At 35.2% G+C, this 26,239-nt stretch overlaps 1 protein-coding gene across 23 annotated transcripts in view; it reads left to right on the top strand.

Annotated features, from left to right (window-relative positions):
* The window catches only part of DLG2 (discs large MAGUK scaffold protein 2), a gene marked incomplete at its 3' end in the record, with an annotated part of 2,081,919 nt that overhangs the window by 1,412,639 nt on the left and 643,041 nt on the right, over positions 1-26,239 (top strand). For all 23 annotated transcript variants that reach the window (XM_079105558.1, XM_079105557.1, XM_079105560.1 and 20 more), the window contains one exon: positions 12,480-12,530. In XM_079105558.1, the coding sequence (XP_078961684.1) occupies positions 12,480-12,530 (51 nt within the window). The remainder of the gene's footprint in view (positions 1-12,479; positions 12,531-26,239) is intronic.

Raw genomic sequence — 26,239 nt, 5'->3', positions numbered from 1 at the left:
ACTCTACATTCAGAGCCTACGAGACCTAGATTCATATCAAAGTTCCCAAATTTACTATCTAGGCAGTTTTAAGCAAATCATTTACCCTCTGTGATCTGTTTACTCATCTATAAAATTGAGATAATAGTAATATCTACCCATATAAGTTTGTTATGAGGAACAAATGCATTAATTTTTGTGGAAGAGGTGTATAAATGAGAAATACTGTTGCTAACATAATCTATAAAAGTTACACATGAATAACCTGAAACCTTACAATTCTTATATTTTATCAACTAGGCAGGACAGTAGGTGGAGGACAAAAGGGCATTAATCAGCCTGTCATTATCCTTGGGTAGTTAAAGAAAGATGAAACAAAATAAAGTAGCAGAATGTTTTCCTTTAGTATTGGTCCATAAATATTGATGTGACCTTTTTTGTAACAAGCAGCCCAAAGCATTTTTTTTTTTTTCTGAATCACAGATTTTTAGATGAATGAGCAGGAAAATGTGACTCTGTGGTCTTTTCTAAGCTTATGAAGGTAGGGATGTGCTTTTAAAATAAAATAAAAAGAGATTATGTGAATTAGTAAAGAAGGTAGGGTAGTCACTCAGTAAATACATTTTTGTTGACTGATGTATTGATCTTGAAAGCTGCTGAAAGTGTGACCTATATTCAGATGAAAAGTGAGACAGCTTATTATGAGCAAGATTTGAAGTAAAATGATTAGAGAGAAATTAAGGTAGTTCACTTCTTTAGAAAGTGACAATAGTTAGTAGTGCTTTTAAACATAAAGGAGTTTTCAAGATTATAGCAAATAAGAATCCCTTAACATAAGATCCAATTGATTTACTTCTTCAATAGCTGTTTATAAAGTGGCTATTGTGAGGAATAAATCATTATAATAGGTGCCATAAGAGGAACAAAAATTTAATAGTGCCTCATCTGAGCAAGAAGACAGTACATCAGGGAAGATAAAGCTCAATACAAGAAGTTGACCATGAGGAAGACCACAAGCACAGTAAGAGTGGTGCTTTTCTATATGAACATAAGGAAAGATCAGTGCTTTCATATCAGACATTAGATTCAAACACTGGGTATTTCCACTCCTTCCTCCCTCCCTACATTCACTGGGTTGTTAATTTTGTTTCAAAAAATTTGACTTGAGCATTTATTTTCCATTATTAAGTGAGGAGAAGAATGAACAAGATAGTATTAGTTTTGTGTTGCTTATAGCTGTGCCACCTTGGAGAAACTGCTTAACAAAGACACTAAGCTTCTTCCATAGTGAAATTAGCATTCATTTATTAATGCCAAGCTCTCAGGATTATTGTAATTATTATATTAATTTATGTTAGTATCCAACATGTAGTACATGTACTTGTCAAAACCCAGTAGTAGTAGTAAGAGTAATAGTAGTATTAGTAGTGATACTAAAGCAGTAATAATAATCGCTGTTAGTAGTAACTATTTGTAATAATCACTGTTTTCATAATAATCACTATTATTTTTATTGGCATATTTTTCTGAGAATATAGAATAGACTGATGATTCTCAAGGGATTTGTAAGAAAAATCTTTTTGATTTTATGGAAGAGACAAACTTTGGCTGATAGAAATGGAAGTTTTCTTCCCGCTAATAAAATTCAGCTCCATGAAGATAGAGACCTTGTTTTTCTTACTACCATATCCTAGGATCTAACCAAGTACATGGGAAATTCTAGGACTTCAAAGACAATTTTCGAATGGATGGAACTAGAGAGCATCATATTAAGTGAAATAAGCAAGACTCAGAAAAATGAGTGTTCAATATCTTCTTGCATATATGGAAGTTAAAGAGAAGATATAGGAAAAAAGGGGGATTCTCATGAAAATAGAAGAGAGGCCATTAGGGTGGGAGAAGGGGGCTAGGAGAGAGGCAGGGAGGGCAAGGGGAAGTGATAGGGAGTAAAATTATTCACATTATGTTATGTCCATGTATGAATATGCTATAGTTAAACCCACCATTCTGTATAATTACTATGCACAAATTAAAAACTTGCAAAATACATTTCTAAATTAGAATTTTAATAAGCATAGATTGAGTAAATACATTTCAAGGAGACTATGACATTAGTAAAGATACCAACGGAAGGAGGTATTTGATCTAAGTTTAGCGCAATTATTTGCCTAGAGCATGTGTTTGAATACAGGAAATGGAATATGTTGCTTGAAGTAGGTCAGAGATAGCTGAGGGATGATTGTCTGGAATTCTTGTTTAGGGATAAAGAAAAATTACTTGAAGCTTCTTGAGCAACAGAATTGCACAATGAAAACACTACTTTTTAGGAAGATAAACCTTAACAGATAATAGAAATATATACATATAGGCCAAAATATTTGTAGAAGTTTGTTATCAATGGTCTTAAAGGAAGTGATAGTTTGGGTGTGAAATAGGATGGTAGCTAATGATTCCAAATATAAAGGATGTATATGGAAAAGAGGATTTCCTTAACAGAGATATAAAATAGACTGAGGAAAATTGTGCTTACAAGTAGGCTAGATGGTCAGTTCTGGTTTTGCTGCATTGAGGTTAGGGTGATATGAGAGCATTATTCAGAAAAAAAAAAAAAAAAACAGTGGGTGGGATGAAAACTTAAAGATTATAAAACATTAAGTGGGAGAGGTTTGTGAATGCTCATTCTGGCAGGTGAAGAAATTGCACACAAATGCAGTGGATAGAGCAGTAGAGAGGAGACCAGCAAGTTCAGACCACATAATAAAAAGAAAAGAAATGTCAAGTGGTGGTCATGCCAGAGTGGTCAATCTGCATGAAAACCAAGGAAGAGGAAGACTGGGAAAAGATGATTGTATTTAAGTGGTGAAAAGGTCTTGGCAGATTCTTTGGGCTTAGCTTTCGTATGGTAGTGGAACACAAACCAGATTGCAGGTGATTAAGGAGACAGCGGGGATAAGGAAGCAGAGGAGGACACTGATATTCTGCCTTATACTATAGTATTTAGATAGCCAAATGAAAGAGAAGATACTTGTGGCTGTTTGCATCATCACATTTGTGAAGTCTCATCTTACAGTTCAGCACTCAGTTTTGTTTTTATTCTTTTGGCTCTGTGTTTTGAGCTATTGATTCATTAGGACATTTATCTGATCAAGTGATTTCATAGTGGGGTGGTAAGGTGAGTAAGGGGACTGGATGATACAAAACCTTTATCATGATGTCTTTAAAAGCATTGGTCAATTGTGTACTTAACACCATTTAGTGCTCTCAGAGAACATGTTCAAATTCATGAAATATTTAAACCCAAAGAACAAAACAGACTGCATCAGGCTGGAGTCAAGTGGATGCACCTGTTTATTCCTCCATTCTGCATACAGTCCAAAGCAAGAGGAAAAGCTGGGATGAAATGCACCATTTCTAAACCAGAGGCCAACCAGTAATGGGCACATTAAGTAACTAGATTTTCCCCTTCATTACAAAAAGCTTTAATCAAGACAACTTTGCATATATAAAGACTTTCTTTTTATACATACAACTCTAAGTTCATTTTCATTAATTTCTCCTGATATAAATACTGAGAAGTTTTTGTCATGACTTTACAGGGAGAAAAACTACATAATTAATAAAAGAAACCTATGGTTTCTAATTAAAATTTTAAAACATAATAATTTCTTTTTTCTTTTTTAGGCCTTAAGTTCCATGTGTTATAAAGACTTAACAAAGGCGGAAAAAATTAAAAGAAAGAAAAAGAAAAATTGTTCCAAAGTAGAAGAGAATACAGAATAGTGATTTTTTTTTTCTTTATTTAGTGGAAGCTATAATTTAGCAGTTCACCGAGCTCAGAAGTTTAATTAGGATTAGAAGTTTTAACTTAAAAATCATAGTTTACTGGTAGAACACATTCATGTGAATAATAGGAATAGTATTCTTACCAAAATTAGAATCTTAACTAAGAATATCAATAATAGTTTTTATAGTTTTGTGTGTTTATTAAAAGTAAGAAATGTGAACTGGGATTAACTTCTTAGAATTTTGCCTATTTTTAAACCAGTATCATTGCAACTGAATTGTACTCATACAGTAACTAGATGCATACCTTAGATAGAGCAGATGCTCTACAGAGCTTAAACAGGAAACCTTTTGTTTATAACTGTTTAAATGGTTACTATTGAAACACAAATGTATATACTGCATGAGAAAGATAAATTCTAACTGCTTCTGAGTGACAGAACTGGTATGAAACTCAGGTATTTTGACTTCAGAGTCTAAGTTTTGATAATGCCTCTTAACTTTGACAGAGGGAAAGTTTTTATGCAGTGAGAAAGGTCATTAGTTAAAGAATGTGATGGACAGTTTAATTGTATGCATGCAAAACACCTGTCTTGGTTTCATCTTGTTTTAGGGGAGCTGGTGCTGAGCATCAAACCCAGGGCATTGTGTATGCTAGACAAACACTCTACAACTGAGCTACATCCCAGGCCTTTTGTGACAGGTCTCATTAAGTTGCCCAGGTTTACCTCAAACTTGGGATCTTCCTGCCTCAGTCTCCTGAGTGGGATTACAGGCATGCACCACCAGGTCTGCCCAGCAGAGCTTTGTTTAATGATGCCTTTGTCCTGAAAAGAGCTTCCATGCTGGTGGATTGTTTTGTACTTTTTCAGCACTTGATTGGTTTTTTTGACATTCAGCCGAGTTTTTTTTTTTTTCTTGAAGTATAAATATGATTAAAAGATGGAGATAGTGAACATTAAGTGAATATTAGCCTTCTCTATTTCTCTATTTGTTCTTTCTTTTGAATTGAGGTAGAGCAAAAATGCTCTTTCCCTTTTTTCCTCTTCGATGAAAAATAAGGCACCTTTATTCCAGAAACCTTAGATCTTTGAAGTGTACAAATGAGGAAGAAGCTAATGAGTGGAACCAAGGAGAGGGCATGATACTGCCATTTAGTTTCCTCTCTGTTTGGGAACCTTATAGATTAAAGAGAAGGGACACAGCAGAGAAGTTCATAGGTTAGATAACTACCATCTGGTAATATTAAGGTTTTCAGTAGATTTTTCAGTAGAAAATACGCCTGTCCACAAACACATTCAGCTCACCCAACCTCCTCCATGAAGCCTTTTTTCTTTTTTGACTTGTTCCAGGTGGAAACACCTGTTACCTCCCCTGTATCACCTCGGCTGTCTGCAGGCACCTACCTCAGCACCCATATTGCTTTGTTCCATGCTTCCATTCATTTGTCCCTCTTTCTCTGCTAGACTGAGTTCTTGCAAGGCAGGATCGTATCTCACTTACCTTTATACCAATAAGGCTAATCATTAGGTAGGGGCTCAATAATTGTTAATGTTTTCATTCATTTATTTAGCATTTTAAAAAGTAATTACCAGTAAATATGGGTAAACATTTTCCTGAAAGAGGGATTCATTCGAGTCCTATTTCATAAGAAAGGACAGCAGCTGTTAGGGGCTCTTATAGTAATATAAACGTTTATAAGAGTTAAGGACAACTCAGGTTATTTGGTTTTAAATATTTTTTTGGAAACTGACTATGAACAAAGTATGGTGCCAGAAGCTACAGGAATACAAAAATAAAGAAGATGCAGACTATGCTGTCTTTAAGATGGTGATGTAGGGAATGTCATGAGAGCATCCAGGGAAGTGAGCACCGGTAGCAGAAAAATACATAAGTCAGTTCTGAGCAAGAGAATACTAAAAGGAAAATGCAAGAGTGACTAGAAATAAAACTGGGAGAATATTCAGTTGATATAATATTATGATGAAAGCCACAGTGACCAGATTTGAGAAGAAAAGCTACAGTGATTTCTGTCCACAGAGTGTTGCATCTTAGATGAGATCAAGAAACAGATGGTTGTGTTAGAGCTTTTTAGTGAATTTGGCAGTTGACAGAAAGTTTGTTTTCTTATTAATATTTCATATAATTAGGTGAATTTAGCAAAAATTCACTATTTGAGCAAATAATCTTCTAACCTTGACAGATTTGTTATCCAGAACTAATAATGATAGCTCCCCTTTTGAAAACTTATTATGTTCAGACAATTAGCATGTGCAATCTCATTCCTCCCAGGAATTTCATGAAGTGGGGTCTGAGAAAATAATTGCACAGGATTTTGGTTAAATTTCTTGATCACTTAAAACGTGTGCTAAGTAGTTTACATAAATTATCTAATTTAATCCTCACAATAACCATATGAGGAAAGTACAATTATTAGTATGATTTTAAACATGAAGAAACTAAGATTTTAAGATATTAAGGAAGTTGCCTACATTCACATATAACATAAATATTGGAAAGGAGATTCAAATCTGAGTATTTTTTTTTCTGAAACCTACATTCAAACCTACAGAGCTTATGAGAAGGTATAGAAAATTCAGATATAAGGAGCAGTGAAACCCTGATACGTTTGTGGGAAGGCATCCTCCAATAGACGAGAAGGATAAATATTGGCAAAGTACTAAGGAAGAGGAAGACAATCAGGTGTGTGTGTGTGTGTGTGTGTGTGTGTGTGTGTGTGTGTGTGTGTGTGTGTAGATTTGCTGGGATGTGTGATGGTAGTGTAATCCTGCGAGTCAGGGTTCCTAAAAATAGCTGGTCTTAGAGGCAAGGATAAATAAACTAGAAATGACAAAAGGCTTAGTTAGACCCAATAGAAATTGCATCCCCATTAGCAACCTGGGTCTTCTTTGAGAATATCATATTTCCATACCTAACAAATTTTATTTATTGGTTCATTGGTTTATCTGTTTACTCATTATCATAGCCATCATGCAGCTACATGATAGGCCCTGTGCTATATGCTGCCATTATTTATGAAGCAAAGTATATGACTGTGTTTTGCTGTGGAAGTGGCAAGAGACCATGAGAACCTGAGACTCTGGTCTCCATAACTATCACCGTATTTCCAGAGTCCATTAGTAGTGTAATATGGTAAAACAATGATATTCAGAGATAATTTTTATCTACCATATAATAATTACTTACAGTAGGGATAGGATTAGTATGGCATCTATCATAGTCTATCTGACTAAGGAATGAAATCCATACAACAAAGAGTAAACAGATCTGCACAGACCTTGCTTGAGTTAATAAAGGGGCTATGGCTCTAGTCCACCTCTCTTATTTTATACATAGGCCATCACACTTCTATGAGATCTTAATATATTTGTGTATTGGTGACTCTTTAAAGGTTCAGTGTTTCTTGAGAATATGGATATACCTGAAAATCTTTATCTTCTCAGAATCTATTACCATTGTTGGTATTTCATGAATTGTTGGGTAGAACTGTGTTTAGTCTAAAGGTGTCAATGCTTTGATATCCCAGTTTCAGAACTTGTTATGTGACATGGGGAGTGTGTAAACATTTATTCATTCTGGAGTTCATTATGATCATGGCTTTAATGAAACTACAAAGTTGATGAAGAGCAAAAAAAAAATTTCAGAGAAATTATTTAATATTCTAATTTAAAAACATTAGACATTAAATAACATTAAAACATGATATCATATGTTATTCATGAAAAACCTCTTTTCAGGAGTTGAAATTGCATCTTGGAATCAAATTCATCTCATCCAGGCATGTGTGTACTATAGAAATGAAGGGGGAAAACAGTAAAATTAACAAAAGGTTGGAGATAAAAATATGTAAAATATTCAAAGTTTTTGAAATCAGAACTTTAAGTACCAAGTTTCATTTCTGTGAGCTTTGGGTCACTCTCTTTGCCCAGCTGCCATATGGTGCCAGGAAGGCTAATGTCCTGGATAGTACAGGACAATATGTGGTATCCACTTGATTTTCTGTGCACCATAGAAACAAACCAGCTGTCATCACAGAACCACCAGGTTCAGAAAAATTAAGCATTTAAAGAGAAACTCATCAGGGAAAACTGAGAAATTCCATTTATTGTACTGATCCCCTAAGTCTACAAAAATTCCAGGGTTCTCATTTTTCTTTTCATCAAAGTGTAGAGGAGAGTCTAAGTGATGATTAAGGTCAGCTAGAATAACAGGAACCCCAACCACACAGCTGTTTAGACCCCAGCCTGCAGGAACACAAAACATTACCAAGGGGCTTAAGTATCACAGTAAGTATTATTGTTTAAGAAAACATATGTACTCTTTTCAGGAAGAGAACTTCATTATTTGGAAGTCATATTTGGAAAAGCTTATTGGGATTAGAGTGAGACCATCAAGGCAAATTCACAAAAAACTGGATTGTCTGTATACTCCCTCCCAGACAACACTGGGAGCCATTCACAGCACAATTTTGATTTTCCTGAATGAGGGTGCACAAGATTATGGCAAGAAGTTAATTATAGCAGCTATCCATTCCTTGGTTCTTCATCACTCAGTAAACAACCTCTCTGTAAATAAATATGGAAAAATTACTGAAAGAATATTTTGCTGGTCCACTGGTTTGAAAAGGCATCAAATGTTCATGAATGTCACTGCCCAGACTTCTACATTTCTGATTAAAAAGTAGGTATTCTTAATTCTTCTATCTTATCCTTCCCATTAAAATCTCTGCTAAGAGACACTGTAGAATTTCTTGTCTTAGGAGTCCTGGGCAGAATGTAGACCGTGCTGTCCTACTGATGAAAGAATAGACACCAGAGCCTCGCAAATGTTTCTCTGGACTCCTACACTAGCTCTTGTGATTTCATGTTTTAATTGTTCACCAGTTAATGTTGGAATGTTGATTCACCCATGCTAATAATCTTTCACTCTTCTATGATTTCACTAAATCCTGTTGTAGACATGGGATGCTACTTCTTAAAAATATCATACATATTCAGTGCAATTCCAATTAAAATCCCAATGATGTACCTCGCAGAAATAGAGCAAGCAATTATGAAATTCATCTGGAAGAATAAGAAACCCAGAATAGCTAAAGCAATCCTCAGTAGAAAGAGCGAAACAAGGTGTATCACAATACCAGATCTTCAACTCTATTACAAAGCAATAGTAACAAAAATGGCATGGTATTGGTACCAAAATAGACAGGCAGATCAATGGTACAGAATAGAGGACATGAACACAAACCCAAATAAATACAATTTTCTCATACTAGCCGAAGGGGCCAAAAATATGCAATGGAGAAAAGATAGCCTGTTCAACAAATGGTGCTGGGAAAACTGGAAAATCATATGCAACACAATGAAATTAAACCCCTATCTCTCACCCTGCACAAAACTCAACTCACAATGGATCAAGGACCTTGGAATCAGACCAGAGACCCTGCATCTTATAGAAGAAAAAGTAGGTCCAAACCTTCAACTTGTTGGCTTAGGAGCAGACTTCGTTAACAGGACTGCCATAGAACAAGAAATAAAAGCAAGAATCAATAACTGGGATAGATTCAAACTAAAAAGCTTTCTCTCAGCAAAGGAAACTATCAGCATTGTGAAGAAGGAACCTATAGAGTGGGAGAATATCTTTGCCACTCATACTTCAGATAGAGCACTAATTTCCAGAATCTATAAAGAACTCAAAAAACTCTACACCAAGAATACAAATAATCCAATCAACAAATGGGCTTAGGAAATGAACAGACACTTCACAGAAGAAGATATACAAGCAATCAACAGATATATGAGAAAATGTTCAACATCTCTAGTAATAAGAGAAATGCAAATCAAAACTACCCTAAGATTTTATCTCACCCCAATTAGAATGGCGATTATCAAGAACACAAGCAACAATAGGTGTTGGCGAGGATGTGGGGAAAAAGGTACACTCATACATTGCTGGTGGGGTTGCAAACTAGTGCAGCCACTCTGGCAAGCAGTATGTAGATTCCTCAGAAAGCTTGGAATGGAACCCATTTGACCCAGCTATCCCACTCCTTGGCCTATACCCAAAGGACTTAAAATCAGCATACTACAGTGATGCAGCCACATCAATGTTCATAGCTGCTCAATTCACCATAGCCAGATTGTGGAACCAACCTAGATGCCCTTCAGTTGATGAATGAATAAAGAAACTGTGGCTTACATATACAATGGAATATTACTCCACCTTAAAGAATGATAAAATTATGGCATTTGCAGGCAAATGGATGAAATTGGAGAATATCATGCTAAGTGAGATAAGCCAATCTCAAAAAACTAAAGGACGAATGATCTCGCTGATAAGCGGATGAGGACATATAATTGGGGGTAGGAGGGGTTAGCGTTAGGGTTAGGGTTAGGTTTAGGGTTAGGGATAAGGAGGGTGGTAAGAATGGAAGAAGGAAGGACTGTATAGAGGGAAAAGAGGGGTGGGAGGGGTGGGGGGAAGGAAAAAATAACAGAATGAATCAAACAACATTGCCCTATGTAAATTTCTGATTTTAAAAAAGAAAGAAAGAAAAAAAAAGATCATGCTCAGTGGCGCCATTTAGTCTTATGAAAAAAGTAAGCAAATGACACTATTTTCTTAGGTTGAAAACTAAAGACCCTTGGAATACATATAAGCCTGGGATAGTTCACCTAGCGGACTAGAGAATTTTGGAATGCCAATTAGAATATTGCATGTATTAAGCTTCTAGGATCTAAGAGTCAGCATTTCTGATCCTAGAGATGTCAATACTACACAGTGTATGCCACTAAAATATTCTTCTCTTATGCACCTCCCAGTAGAATTTCTTTCACCCTGAATCTTTAGATATTTATTATTAGAGACTTGTTTTTCTGTCTTTGAAGTTTTTTTCTCCGCAGTTTGAAGCACTTTAATAATGTGAAGGACTTCTAGAGAAGCACTGAAGCAAAGAAAAGCTTCATGGAGCCATACTGAGAAAATGAAAGCCTATCACATTAATTCAGCCTTCCTCACTGCCCTCCTCCTATCAAAGAGGAGGTTATAAAAAGCAAACAAGAAATTCAGATGCAAGCATACACTCATATACAGGGAGCTGTAGGTTTTTTGGGTTGTTGTCTTTTTTTTCTTATTTTTACACATGCTGAACAAAAACTTCCATAAAGCTGCTGAAGCTTTCTGACATCATCAAGTCCTTTCTGTGAGTCATTAAGTTGCTGAAGCCCAGAAAATCAAATTTAGTTTAGGGCTGTTTGATAATGTAGTAACACAGCAAAATGTGATTAACCAATTAACTCATGTAATTGAATAATCAAAAATATGCTCTGAGTGAGTAGCAGACACACATTAGGACATTGCCATTGTCATTCTGTATGTGTACTGATTATAAAACTAGAGTCACACCTTCATTTGATGCTACTACTTCCAAGAGAATCAACAAATACCTGTTTGTAAGTCAGATAAGTAAATTCGTTCATTCACTCTTTTTCCTTTCAACACTTCTCTCTTGCCAGGTTTAGGTGAAAGTTCTGGTTGTCCATTTCTTACTTCCATTGAATTCTCAATCTGCAAGTACTTTGTTTACATTCTTCCAAGATGGAAACTAAACTGAAGTTAGAACCTCCAAAAATTTTACTTTTATACTTAACTATTATTCTCTCTGTTTGGTTACTAAATTCCAATGATGTTGCCAAAGAGACAAATTAGAAAAAGGAAACAGCCAGTTTGAAAATTTTCTTGCTCAGAGGTGTGCCTGGCTACGAAGAAATCTGTGATAGATAAAATGTTTGTTAGATTATCTTAAAGCTACTCTTCATAATTCTTTATGTATATCTGTTGAAATCTAAGGTGACTGACTGTATTTTAAATGTATTTATTTTTTCCTGTAAATTCAAATCAATTCAAGATTTGGTTGGATGGTTAAAACAAATTCTCATTAAGAATTTCAAAACATTCTACTTTGCTCTAATTGCTGCTGAAGTACATGGGCATGGTTACATAATCCAAGGATTCCCAACAAATGTATTCAAAGACTATTGAAAATAAATTACCTGAGCTTGGACCAATAAAAGACATTTATTAGCAAACAGGCATTTTTTAAAAAATCTTTTGTTTTAATTAGTTATACATGACAGTGGAATGCACTTTGATACATCATATATAATGGAGTATAATTTTTCATTTTCCTGGCTATACATGATGTAGAATCCCACCAGTTATATAGTTATATATATACATAGGGTAGTAGTGTCCAAATCAAGACACAGACATTTTTAATGCTAATTTATTACCAAAAAAATGATGTGATTGTGCTGCCATTATCACTGATTTTTAAGGTCATATTTTAGTGTTCACTTATTAAAACTTTAAAGATATGCAAAATTATTTCATTTGTAATTATATCATTAGCCCTAAATGATTTGTTCTTTGTGAACTCAAATTCATAATTTGTACTGTTCCTCCTCTCTGCAAAAAAATCACACAATTCTAAGAGATACAATAAGCCTTGATTATTTTTGTAGTGTCTCATTTGTGTATTTTAAAGTAGGTAGAATTATATTTTATTTGAATGAAAATGCGTAATCACAAATCCCCAAAAAACCTGATTTGTTAATAGCCAGAATTTTTTTAAATGTTACTTCTTTTCCTCAACCTTTATTTAATACTTCTCTCTCTGTCTCTTTTTTTCCTATTTACAGGTCAATGGGACAGAAATTGAATATGAATTTGAAGAAATTACATTGGAGAGGGTAAGAAACTAATTCAAAGTCCTAATTTTGCATTCTACATTCTAAGCCCTCATTGGTTGTCTTGCAAAATTATACAGTTGTGTGTTATAAACTGGAAGTTTCCCACAGGATTCACAATGGAATATTAGCAAAATGCTTTCAGTAGAGAGAAATGAGACAGCAGACAGCAGACCAAATAGCCAGAATGTTCACTATACAAATCACATTGCTTGAATTTAGAGAAATGAAAGGAAAAGACAGAAATGTACCATGAGCTTATATAGTACTTTATTCTTAATATTTTTATTATTAGTGTTTTGGCCATACATTTGTAAGATTTGTTGCAAGATATTCTCATTTAGGTGACATTGATATTATCAGAATAGTTACTGTGCATATTTTATTTAGCTTTAAAAAACAATGTTGAATATTAAAACCACCCCCACTCAGGAAAAAGAGCAACCTTGCAGAACTGTGCAAATACACTGGAAGGACCTTGACAAAGGGCTCTGTTAAGGGAAACTTGGTGTAGGCATAATATATCTAGATATTTTAGAAAACAATAGAAGTCAAAGGGCATCTAGAGAAAAAAGTGACCAAAAGGCATTAACAAGACGTTCGCCATAAAAGGAAAGTCAATAAATATGAAAACCTGTTCACCTTCATTAAGAACCAAAGAAAGACAAGGGGAGTAAATAGGTTTTGTTTGTAATTGGCAAAAATTATAAAGAGATCCTAATATCCAATCAGTGATCCTAGAAATTAGAGCAGTCCTAAAAGAACAATTTGAAAATAAGAATCAAGTCTTGAAAACAGGCACAATTTTGTATCCACAAATTATATTAATAGGAATGCACAAACACCTAAACAATGCTCATATCATATTGGTATTGTTTATAATAGTGAAACCTGGAGAAGGTGTGTAATATGTTATTATATACCCATATAAAAGAAATAAATTATATTTAAATAGTTTAGAAAAATATTTAATTATAGGGATGTGAAGTCTATCTAGGTTATATTATTAAATTTAAAAATAAAGTTTTCAAATGGTATTTAAAATAAAATCTGATAAACACAGAGCTATGTATATATTATATGCATATATAAATACCTGCATAAAATATGAAAGGATATACACTGAAATAGTAAAAGTGACTGCATTTTGTTAAGAATTTCAGTTTCTTCTTCTTAGTTATCTTTATTTCCTAAATCTTTTTTTATAAACATATAATGTATTTATGTTAAGAAATAAAAGGTAAATATCTCTCTAATCCACCATTCCAGTATGAATTAAAACTCTAGGTCTACACTTTGAAATTATATCACCATTTTAATTTACTGCCTTTTTGCTTTTTGGAGTCAGTGAATTTCTCATTTTCCACCTAATTTTTATTGAGTGTGAGCGGTTTTAAAAGGAAATTTACATTGAAAGTTAAGTGTTTGACAGATGGAGTCCTTAATACTTCCATTATGGACTTTGATAAAATGTTAATGGCATGTTAAATAGAGAAAAGTGAAGCTTATGGTAAATTATGCCAAGTGAAAAAACAGCACTTCTAAATCACTAACCTCTGCAGAACTGGCTGGCTGATATTTGGGGTGCAGTGCAAAGTGAAAATGTAGAACACATCTAAATGCAGGACCCCTGCAACTGAACTGGTCTCACCTGTGAAGCCAGTTCTTCTACCTTTCCCCACCCCACCCTACACTATACACATACGTAACTTGTGTAGAATATCATTTGGTTGGCCTGGTTTTATAGGTCAAAAAAATATTTAGGAGTGAACATTGGTGTGAGAGAGAGTATTCAGTAGGAATCAGGTAATTGTGGGTTCCGATGCTTCTTGTTTCTGAACTTGAGCCTGGCATCTTACCTTCCTCACTTCCTTTACTCGGGTTCACAGTCATACTCTGAACCTTGTCACTATTAACTTCACCCCTCTGTGTCAAGCATCATCTTCTCTGAACAGTACTTCATCTCTGTCCCTGTCATTTATTGTACTTCCTCTTCAAAAATTCTTCAACTCCTATTGGAACTTCTAACCAATTTCACTATTTTCATTTTGTTTTCTTGCTTCTTTATGCCCTCCCTTCTCTCCTCACCCAGCAGATATCGCATTAGGTTGTCCATTACCCTAACTTTTCCTCTCTTGTACTTTTAACATTTTTTTGCCTCTTTTTTGTTCCCTTTTGGTGCTTATTCAGCAAAACTCCAGCCCAATTTAACGTACCATGGTTAACTGGTCACCTTACTCATTCTATGCCAGTACATGATTAACTGGACAAGGTTGGGGAAATGCTCATCTCATTTTAAAATTTTTAGCATGTACTCAGTGGATTTTCAAAGACTCCTGGAAATTTTTAAATGCGGGGGTGGGGGGGGCGACACTTTCTTATTCACTGAGACAACAATATCACATAATCTCTTCAAATCCAAAAAAAGAAAAAAAGCCTTGCTCCCTCATCTTCACTTTTAACTGTTAAACTCCCTTCATTTTCCTGGAGAAAATGCAAGCAATCATATGAAAACCTCCTTACTTTCTACCATCGGTTCTGCTAGAATATTTTCCTTAGGACAGCGAGGGAATTGTTCTTCTTTTCCAAGGTTCTTCAGTTACTCTTCACTTATGATCTGAATGCTATAATCTCTTGTTCATTAAATGATTTTGCTTCTGTATATATATTTTCTATGTTCTGTAATATCAGTTTCTTTCTTTTTCCTAAAAAATGTTCAATATAGACATGTGTGTGCATGCACATGTGTGTATTTGCCATTAACCCAATGTTTCCCTATCATTGTCTCATTATCCTTGTTTTAACAAAATTGTAGGAAGTAATGTATATTCATTAACTCCTCTTTATTACATTATTTTCTTATTTTAACCTTCTTCACATTTTCACCCCCACAATCATCTTAAAATTCTCTATCAAAGTTATGCCAGGTTCTGTTTTGTTATGTCCAAGCATCAGTTCTCAACCCTGACTTCTCAGGAATATTTAATGTAGCTGCCATTGCTTCCTTCATCAAAGACATCAATTGTTCAACTTCCAGAACAAAGTATACTCCTGTGCTCTCACTACCTCATTGTCTGACCTTTTTCAGTCTCCTTACTGGCTCTGCCTGTGAAGGTTGGATTGTTTCTCATTACCAGTACACAGACTTCTCAACTTCTCCTCCAGATTCATGGCTTTAAATATCATCTATCAATGGACAGCTCCCAAATCTGAAGCCATGACCTCCCCACTAAATTCAATTCGTATAACTAACTGTCCAGCTGGTATCTCTATCTCTGCTTAAGTATCAAGAAGGCCTGGCCCTACTCTCTCTCCCTCAGAGCCAAAGCTACTTCTACCCTAATGTTCCTCATCTTAGCTAATTGGTTCTATAATTTTACTTATTGCCCATTCAAAATAATCCTAAAAGTCTTTAGTTATAGTTTTTACTCTGCATCATCAGTAAGCCCTCCTGGAGCTTCCATAAAAATATATTTCAAAGTCAATCGGACTTGCCACCTGCTCTTCTAATCCTAGTCCAACCCTGTATCATTCCATGGTTGGACCACTGTAACAGCCGTCACTCTCACCACACTGTGCTCCTCCATGTAACCAGAGTTGTATTTTTCAAAATATAAAACAGGTCATATCATTTTTTATTCTTAAAATCCTCCAAAAACTGAGAATGATACCTCTTCCCCTCACCCACAAAACCTTACACAAAGTCATCCCTGCTCCTCTCTCCAACATCACATCCTCACCATCAGATTTTTCACACATTTCATTCTAGCCACATTGACCTTGATTTTCCTCAAAATATCCAGTCTTTTCCCACCTAAAGGTCTTTATGATTGCTGTTCTGTGTGGAAAAAATCTTCCTTAGGTCTTTACATGGAGTGTTCTTTTCATCATTTAAGTATCTGCTGAATTTTGAGTAATTTTAAAAATGTTTTTACAACTATTTCTCAATAGTGAACAAATAATAAAGCAATCAGTTCAATGTGAAACATATTTATAATTAAAATAAATGCCAAGGAAACTCTGGTCATATAGGAAAAACTTACCACTTACTTGATACTTTCTCTGAATATGATGCAGTTTACAAGATCTTGAGAAATACTTGTAAAAACATTTTAAAAATTATTCAAAATTAAGTTGTGATTTATAATATTAAGGTAGGGTTAGCTCTATGGAAAATTATTAATCTTTTATTACTAAATTCATCAAGTTCATAATTTTTGCTTTTAAGAAAATTACCTCTTAGTTAAATTCATACTTGAAAATAATTTATTGAATAAACTAATCTTGAATAAAAAAAACACTGCTGAAATGTTACCTCCTCAAAAAAGTTTTCTGTGTCTACCCCATTTATGTTAGTATCAATATTTCCATCACTCTTTTTCATAATCCACAGCTTTGTCATTGTTTAATTGCATTTATTATTATCTAAAATTTATTTATTTGGTGACTTTGTTAATGTCTATCTGCTCATCAATGTATTCTATATATAAAAATACCATCATTTCTACATCTAATCAGCCTGGAATATTGTCTGGAAGGTAATATATACTCAGTGAAAATTTGGTGAGTGAATGGGGTATGCCTGACTTTACCACTGGAAGATGTGCAGTAGATACATGTGGCCTGGGTTGAATCCAAGTTTGAATTCCTGGCTCTACCCCTTGCTGGTCACATGACCTTGAACTACTTACTTAACCTCTCTAGACCTCAGTTTTCATATCTGGGAATGATGAGTAAGTTTTGTAATGATCTCATAGGACCCTTGTTATGAATTAATAAATTAATTTGAAGGTTAAAATTGCATGTATAGTTATTATTAATATTTCCTTTGGTTAATGTGACAGTTTTCATAAGTATTATTCATTGGTATCATTGTGTAAACTTATTAAAAACATACCTTCCCAGTCTCAATGAGCAATTTACGTTAAATTAACAAGAACTTTTTTTTCCATCTGCTTTGTTGTTAATGTTGTTACATTGCTAGATGTCAGTCATCTAGTAGTAAAGAATTTATGGTCTCGCAATATGCAATGACAACTAATTTTTTCTATGTTTAATCTCTATAAAATTTAATTTACTAAGTAACTGATCACATTTAATAACATCCCTGTGCAGTGAATCTTGTGAATTCCACTTTACATAGTAGGATGCTGAGGCTTGGACATTAAATCACCTGTCAATCAAGACACAAAAATCAGAGATAAAAGTCAGTATGAGTAAGAAATGGAGTTAGGATTCAGTCCCAAGCCCAACAGAGACTGGACTCTAAGCTCATTACCACTGAGTTAGACTTTCCTCAAAATTAAACTCAAATGCCATCTCTTCCAGTAAGTTTTTGACTTTCCCTCTTGAACACGTGCCTTTTTCAAAACTAACATAGGTAGAGAACTTACTCATTAAATGATGAATAAATTCTGTCTCTTCCAGTGAATTTCTTGGAGGGGATTTTGTTGTGTTCTTTATTCAACAGGATGACATGGAAAAGGAAAAACCATTTGCCAATTTGAGGACAAGTGGGTGACACCTCCTCTACAACAGCTTTGTCCCATGCATCTGCCATCTGCCACAATGGCAAACCCTACTAATATCTCATGTACATTAATTTTACAAGCATTCACTAAATGTAGGTATACACAGCCCTTGTTTCATAGAATTTTATAGCCTTATAGAGGACACAGAGAAGTAAACAGGCAAAAACCATGAAGAATGAAGTGCAGTGGATTTCTGGCCCAGAAGGAGTACTTCCCTAAGGCTCTATACCTCAATAGAGAGAAGAGAGATGAGAAGAAAGTAGCCATGGGAAAGAAGTGGAAGAAGTCTTCTTGGACAGGGAGTAGTGGGTGCAAATATTCAAACGCCATAAAACTTAACATGCTCAAGTAATTAGAGACACTGTACTTCAACCTATGAAATAGGACTCAGAGAGAGACCAGTCTGGAGAGATGGTGAGGGCAGAAAACATAATGCTCCAGTAACATACCAACAAGTTTAAATCTCATCCTGAAGGCAATAGGGAGCCTGGAAGAATTTTAAGCATGAAAAGTGACATAATCCCACTTGTGTTTGAAAAGATCACTTTGGCTGTAATATTGAGTATACCTGTTATAGGACTCAGAAGAGGATACAGGTATGCCCTTTTCACACACAAAATTACTAGCTAAATTCAGCCAATAGTAATGTAGAAAGGGATAATCCAAAACATATTAGGACCAGTGTTTTATAGAGTAGGAAAATGCAAAAGAGAGAAGGAATCAAAGATGCCTTGAATAAAATCCAGCAAATTCCTTTCATTAGCACAACCTAAACATTTCAGAATGGACATCTGTGTTATTTGAAGCCTTCCTGAGCTCCTCTAGATTTGTGTGGCATTAGCAAAGATAGCTAAGTAAATTCCATGCCTCTGAGTGATTCATCAGTTCTCCTTTATGAAGTTAATAGATTCTGTCCCCCAATGTGATCTATATCATGAGAAACTGGTTGACCTGCATGGATAATAAATAGATTCATCATATCTCCATAACCCTTACTACCAGGCGTGACCACAATTTAGCCAAGATGTTGAAGTAAGTGTCTATCACCTCCTATAATTCTCTTCTGTCCCCAGCCCTATTAAAAAAAGGAACATTTGGGGAGCTTTCCTGACAGCTGTAGAATGTATGTTTGGGCATGTGGTACTACTTGAATGTTATATCTGACAAATCAGGGATATTCTTTTGCAACTAACAAAAAAATCATAAATCTAAGACATTTTCCCAAGTATAAATCATCAATTTTTGTTAGTCATTATATCACCTATTTCCAAAATAAGTGGATTTATTTTGGAATTTAGGAAGCAGAGAAAAATGGCCATTTATTCAATCTTGAAAATTTCTACAGATGAAGCAAGCTTGGTGGATAAGGAGGTTAACAAGGGAATTTTGAAAATAATCTTTGTGAACTTCCAGGTAAGTAATGTTGTCAAATGATAGCCTCTCCCAACTTCATCCAGGTATTCAGTTTGTTCGAAAGTCACTGAATGTCTGTTTCTCTTTGTCTGAATTCTTTTACCTCATATTGTTAATTGTTGTGAAAAGTCTGAAACTCAAAGAGAATTAAGGATCTAATACTTCAAATAATGTAGAGAGAGATTTTTGGTCTCTAAATTCCCTATTTTGGGGTAACTTTAGCTATTTTCAATCAATTGTAACAGGAATAAAATCCAGAGTCCAAGTTAATATTTAATGGGTGTATATAAATATATATATATATATATCATCAGCCCATAGCAAAATCTTAATCTAGTTAAGTTAAATAATTTTTGACATTATGTAAGTTTCCAAACCAAATTCCAAAGTTTATGTATGTTCAATTATCAGTGTGTATATCAAGTATGTATTAGATGTACATGTATATCTATTTAAAGTCATAGGTATGATCTAAACATACATGTGCATTTAACCATAAATTTACAGACTATGTGAATTTTGATCAGTTTTATTGACTTTGGCTGAATATATTACAAGATTTGTGGAACAAAAGTAGACCTGCATATGTAGTAGAAATAAGCACAGTCTTTGAATTCAGACAGACTGTTCTGAATCCAGGATTAGCAACTTCATATGTGACCTTAAGCAAGTTACTTCATCTATTAAAGGCTTTAGTGTTCTTCCCACCTAGTGGTTTACTAATATGTGCCTCATAGTATTGTGGTTGAAAGTAGAAATAACATACACAAATTATCTAAAAGTTTCCTGTAACATACTAAAATTTTATATACATACACAAGCATGCACATTTCTCTAGGCCCTGTTTTTTGAAAAATGTCATTTTTGGAATACTTTCATGTTTTGTATCTACATCTAGGTCAAGTGACAGATACAAGCTTTGCTTTGTGTTGTGTATGTGTATACATGTATATACATGCCTATATTTGTAGAAATTTATTAACTTTTTCATTGATCTCCAAAATATATGTATAAACCATTATAAATATATATATATATATATTTTTTTTTATTGCAAACAAATGGGATATATGTTGTTTCTCTGTACATGGAGTCAAGGCATACCATTTGTGTAATCATAAATTTAAATAGGGTAATGTTGTTTGATTCATTCTGCTATTTTTTTCCTTCCCCCCCATCCCTCCCACCACTCTTTTCCCTCTATACAGTCCTTCCTTCCTCTAATCTTACTCCCCTCCTTATCCCTAACCCTAAACCTAACCCTAATCCTAACGCTAACCCCACCCACCCCCCATTATAGGTCCTCATCCGCTTATCAGCGAGATCATTTGTCCTTTGGTTTTTTGAGATTGGTTTATCTCACTGAGCATGATATTCTCCAGTTTCATCCATTTGCCTGCAAATGCCATAATTTTATCATTCTTTAAGGTGAAGTAATATTCCATTGTATATGTAAGCCACAGTTTCTTTATCCATTCATCAACTGAAGGGCATCTAGGTTAGTTCCACAATCTGGCTATGGTGAATTGAGCAGCAATGAACATTGATAAGGTGGTATCTCTGTAGTATGCTGATTTTAAGTCCTTTGGGTATAGGCCAAGGAGTGGGATAGCTGGGTCAAATGGTGGTTCCTTTCCAAGCTTTCTGAGGAATCTCCATACTGCTTTCCAGAGTGGCTGCACTAATTTGCAACCCCACCAGCAATGTATGAGTGTACCTTTTTCCCCACATCCTTGCCAACATCTATTGTTGCTTGTGTTCTTGATAATCGCCATTCAAATTGGGGTGAGATGGAATCTTAGGGTGGTTTTGATTTGCATTTCTCTTATTACTAGAGATGTTGAACATTTTTTCATATGTCTGTTGATTACTTGTACATCTTCTTCTGTGAAGTGCCTGTTCATTTCCTTAGTCCATTTGTTGATCGGATTATTTGTATTCTTGGTGTAGAGTTTTTTGAGTTCTTTATAGATTCTGGAAATTAGCGCTCTATCTGAAGTATGAGTGGCAAAGATATTCTCCCACTCTGTAGGCTCTCTCTTCACATTACTGAGAGTTTCCTTTGCTGAGAGAAAGCTTTTTAGTTTGAATCTATCCCAGTTGTTGATTCTTGCTTTTATTTCTTGTGCTATGGGAGTCCTGTTAAGGAAGTCTGCTCCTAAGCCAACAAGTTGAAGGTTTGGGCCTACTTTTTCTTCTATAAGATGCAGGGTCTCTGGTCTGATTCCATGGTCCTTGATCTATTTTGAGTTGAGTTTTGTGCAGGGTGAGAGATAGGGGTTTAATTTCATTCTGTTGCATATGGTTTTCCAGTTTTCCCAGCACCATTTGTTGAAGAGGCTATCTTTTCTCCATTGCATATTTTTGGCCTCTTTGTCTAGTATGAGAAAATTGTATTTATTTGGGTTTGTGTCCATGTCCTCTATTCTGTACCATTGATCTACCTGTCTATTTTGGTACCAATACCATGCCGTTTTTGTTACTACTGCTTTGTAGTAGAGTTGAAGATCCGGTAATGCGATACCACCTGTTTTGCTCTTTCTACTAAAGATTGCTTTAGCTATTCTGGGTTTCTTATTCTTCCAGATGAATTTCATAATTGTTTGCTCTATTTCTGTAAGGTACATCATTGGGATTTTAATTGGAATTGCATTGAATCTGTATACTACTTTTGGTAGTATGGCCATTTTGACAATATTAATTCTGCCTATCCAAGAACATGGGAGATCTTTCTATCTTCTAAGGTTTTTTTTAATTTCTTTCTTTAGTGTTCTGTAGTTCTCATTGTAGAGGTCTTTCACCTCTTTTGTGAGATTGATTCCCAAGTATTTTAGTTTTTTCAATGCTATTGTGAATGGGGTAGTTTTCCTAACTTCTTTTTCTGAAGATTCATCACTTATGTATAAAAATGCATTGGATTTATGAGCATTGATCTTGTAACCTGCTACTTTACTGAATTCACTTATGAGTTCTAAGAGTTTTCTGGTGGAATTTTCAGGTTCCTCTAAATATATAATCATGTCGTCAGTGAACAGGGATAGTTTGAGTTCCTCTTTTCCAATTCATATCCCTTTAATTTCTTTGGTTTGTCTAATTGCTCTGGCTAGAGTTTCAAGGACAATGTTGAATAGAAGTGGTGAAAGAAGGCATCTCTGCCTTGTTCCAGTTTTTAGAGGGAATGCTTTTAGTTTTTCACCATTTAGAATGATAATTGTCCAAGGGCTTAGCGTAGATGGCCTTTACAATGTTAAGGAATGTTCCCACTACCCCAATTTTCTCTAGTGTTTTGAGCATGAAGGGATGCTGTATTTTATTGAATGCTTTTTCTATATCTATCAAAATAATCATGTGATTCTTACCTTTAAGTCTGTTGATATGGTGAATGACATTTATTGATTTCTGGATGTTGAACCAACCTTACATCCCTGGGATAAAACCCACTTGATCGTGGTGCACTATCTTTTTAATATATTTTTGTATGTGATTTGCTAAAATGTTGTTGAGAATTTTTGCGTCGATGTTCATTAAGGATATTGGTCTGAAATTTTCTTTCCTCGATGTGTCTGTCTGGTTTAGGTATCAGGGTGATATTGGCTGCATAGAATGAGTTTGGGAGGGTTCCCTCCTCTTCTATTTCATGGAATACTTTAAGAAGTATTGGAATGAGCTCTTCTTTGAAGGTTTTGTAGAACTCGGCTGAGAACCCATCTGGTCCCAGACTTTTCTTTGTTGGTAGGCTTTTGATGACCTCTTCTATTTCATTGCTTGATATTGATTTATTTAAGTTGTGTATGTCTTCCTCGTTCAGTTTAGGTAATTCATATGTCTCTAGAAACTTGTTGATGTCTTTTAGGTTTTCTGTTTTGTTGGAGTATAGATTTTCAAAATAGCTTCTAATTATGTTTTGTATTTCACTCGTGTCTGTTGTGATATTTCCTTGTTCATTCTGAATTTTAGTAATTTGAGTTTTTTCCGTCTTTCTCTTTGTTAGTGTGGCTAAGGGTTTATCAATTTTTAAAAATTTTTTTCAAAGAACCAACTCTTTATTTTGTTAAATTTTCCGATTGTTTCTTTTGTTTCAGTTTCATTGATTTCAGCTCTGATTTTAACTATTTCCTGTTCTACTACTTTTAGTGTTGGTCTGCTCTTCTTTTCCTAGGGCTTTGAGCTGTAGTGTTGTTTATTTGTTGATTTCTACTTCTTTTGTTGAATGCGCCCCATGAAATAAATCTTCCTCTAAGTACTGCTTTCATAGTGTTCCAGAGATTTTGATATGATGTGTGTTTGTTCTCGTTTACTTCTAGGAATTTTTATTTCCCTTCTGATGTCTTCTGTTATCCATTCATCATATAATAGTGTATTATTTAATCTCCAGGTATTGGAGAAGTTTCTGTTTTTTATTCTGTCATTTATTTCTAATTTCAATCCATTATGATCTGATAGAATACAAGGTAGTATCTCTATCTTCTTGTATTTGCTAATAGTAGCTTTGTGGCATAAAATATGGTCTATTTTAGAGAAGGATCCATGTGCTGCTGAGAAGAAAGTGTATTCATTCTTTGTTGGATGGTATATTCTATATATGTCCGTTAAGTCTAAATTGTTGATTGTGTTATTGAGATCTATGGTTTCTTTATTCAATTTTTGTTTGGAAGATCTATCCAGTGGTGAGAGAGGTGTGTTAAAATCGCCTAATATTATTGTGTTGTGGTCTATTTGATTCCTAGAATTGAGAAGGATTTCTTTGACGTACATGGATGAGCCAATGTTCGGGACATAGATATTAATGATTGTTATGTCTTGCTGATTTATGCTTCCCTTAAGCAGTATGTAATATCCTTCTTTATCCCTTCTGACTAGTTTTGGCTTGAAGTCCACATTATCTGAAATGAGGATGGATACTCCAACTCTTTTTCTCTGTCCGTGTGCATGGTATGTTTTTTCCAACCCTTTCACCTTTAGTCTATGGGTATCTTTCTATGAGATGAGTCTCTTGCAGGAAGCATATTGTTGGATTTTTCTTTTTAATCCAATCTGCCTGTCTATGTCTTTTGATTGATGAGTTCAGGCCATTAACATTCAGGGTTATTATTGTGATATGATTTGTATTCCCAGTCATTTGGCTCATTTTTGTTTTTTGACATGATTTGGTTTCTCCTTTATTTGGCTATTCCTTTAGCCTAGTTTCTCCCGTTGCTGATTTACATCGTTGTTTTTCATCTCTTCCTCATGGAATATTTTGCTGAGAATGTTCTGTAATGCCGGCTTTCTTTTTGTAAATTCCTTTAGCTTTTGTTTATCATGGAAGGATCTTATTTCATCGTCAAATCTGAAAGTAAATTTTGCTGGGTATAAGATTCTTGGTTGGCATCTGTTTTCTTTCAGGGCTTGGTAAATGTTGTTCCAGGCCCTTCTAGCTTTTAGGGTCTGGATTGAAAAATCTGCTGATATTCTCATTGGTTTCCCCCTGAATGTAGTTTCATTCTTTTCTCTGGTGGCCTTTAAAATTCTGTCTTTATTTTGTATGTTAGGTATTTTCATAATAATGTGCCTTGGTCTGGGTCTGTTGTAATTTTGTATATTTGGAGTCTTATAAGCCTCTTGTACTTGGTTTTCCATTTCATTCTTCAGATTTGGGAAATTTTCTGATATTATTTCATTGAATAAATTGTTCATTCCTTTGATTTGTTTCTCTAAGCCTTCCTCAATCCCAATAATTCTTAAATTTGGCCTTTTCACAATATCCCATAATTCTTGTAAATTCTGTTCATGATTTCTTACCATCTTCTCTGTTTGGCCAACTTTGTTTTCAAGGTTAAATATTTTGTCTTCAATGTCTGAGGTTCTGTCTTCCAGGTGTTCTATCCTATTGGTTATGCTTTCTATGGAGTTTTTATCTTGGTTTATTGTTTCCTTCATTTCAAGGATTTCTGTTTGTTTTTTTTTTCAGTATCTCTAACTCTTTATTGAAATGATCTCTTGCTTCCCATATTGCTCTTTTAACTGTTGATTGGTGCGATCATTTAATGCCTGCATTTGCTCTTTCATCTCCTCATTTGCTTCCCTGATTGTTTTAATTATGTACATTCTGAACTCCCTTTCTGACATTTCTTCTGCTGTGCTGTCATTGAGTTTTATTGATATAGTATCTAGGTTTGTTTGGGACATTTTCTTCCCTTGTTTCTCATATTGGTCAGATGTCAGTGGGACTCTGAGATATTGCAGATTTCCTCTATTGGCTTATAGTGTCCCTGTAGATTTCCAGTATATCACCTCTCAGCCTTCAGTAGCCTGAAGTCTTGGACGAACTTGATAATGCAGTGCTTCTGAAGAAAGCTGCCCCTAGCCCACTACTGGTTCCAGGGCTTGGAGCTGACTGTGCGGAAAGGCTCTCACTGGGCTGTCTGCTCCAAGAAGCTGGGAGTGTAAGGAGCCTGCCTGCAGAGGGAACAGGGCTGTTTGGAGAAGTCTCTGGCTGCCCTGCCCTGGTCCCAGAGGCTGCCCTGCCCTAGTCCCTATGGGCTGGAGCTTCCCACTGGGTCCGGGACTTGGAGCTGGCTCTGTGCAGAAAGGCTCTCACTGGGTGCCTGCTCCGAGAAGCTGGCTGTGGAAGGAGCCCACCGCTGGAGGGAGCAGGGCTGCCCGGGGAAGCCTCTAGCTGCCCTGCCTTCCTCTGAGAAGCTGCCCCTCTCTGGGCCTGCCACCCGGGCCGAGCTTCACCCAGTGGGGGAGACTCACCCCATGGCTCTATGTTAGTCCGAGTCTCTC

The sequence above is a fragment of the Sciurus vulgaris genome (genome assembly GCF_902686455.1).
Source record: "Sciurus vulgaris genome assembly, chromosome: 11".
Lineage (NCBI taxonomy): Eukaryota > Metazoa > Chordata > Mammalia > Rodentia > Sciuridae > Sciurus > Sciurus vulgaris.
The sequence above is the reverse complement of the archived record's forward strand: the minus strand, read 5'-3'. Positions and strand labels throughout refer to the sequence as shown.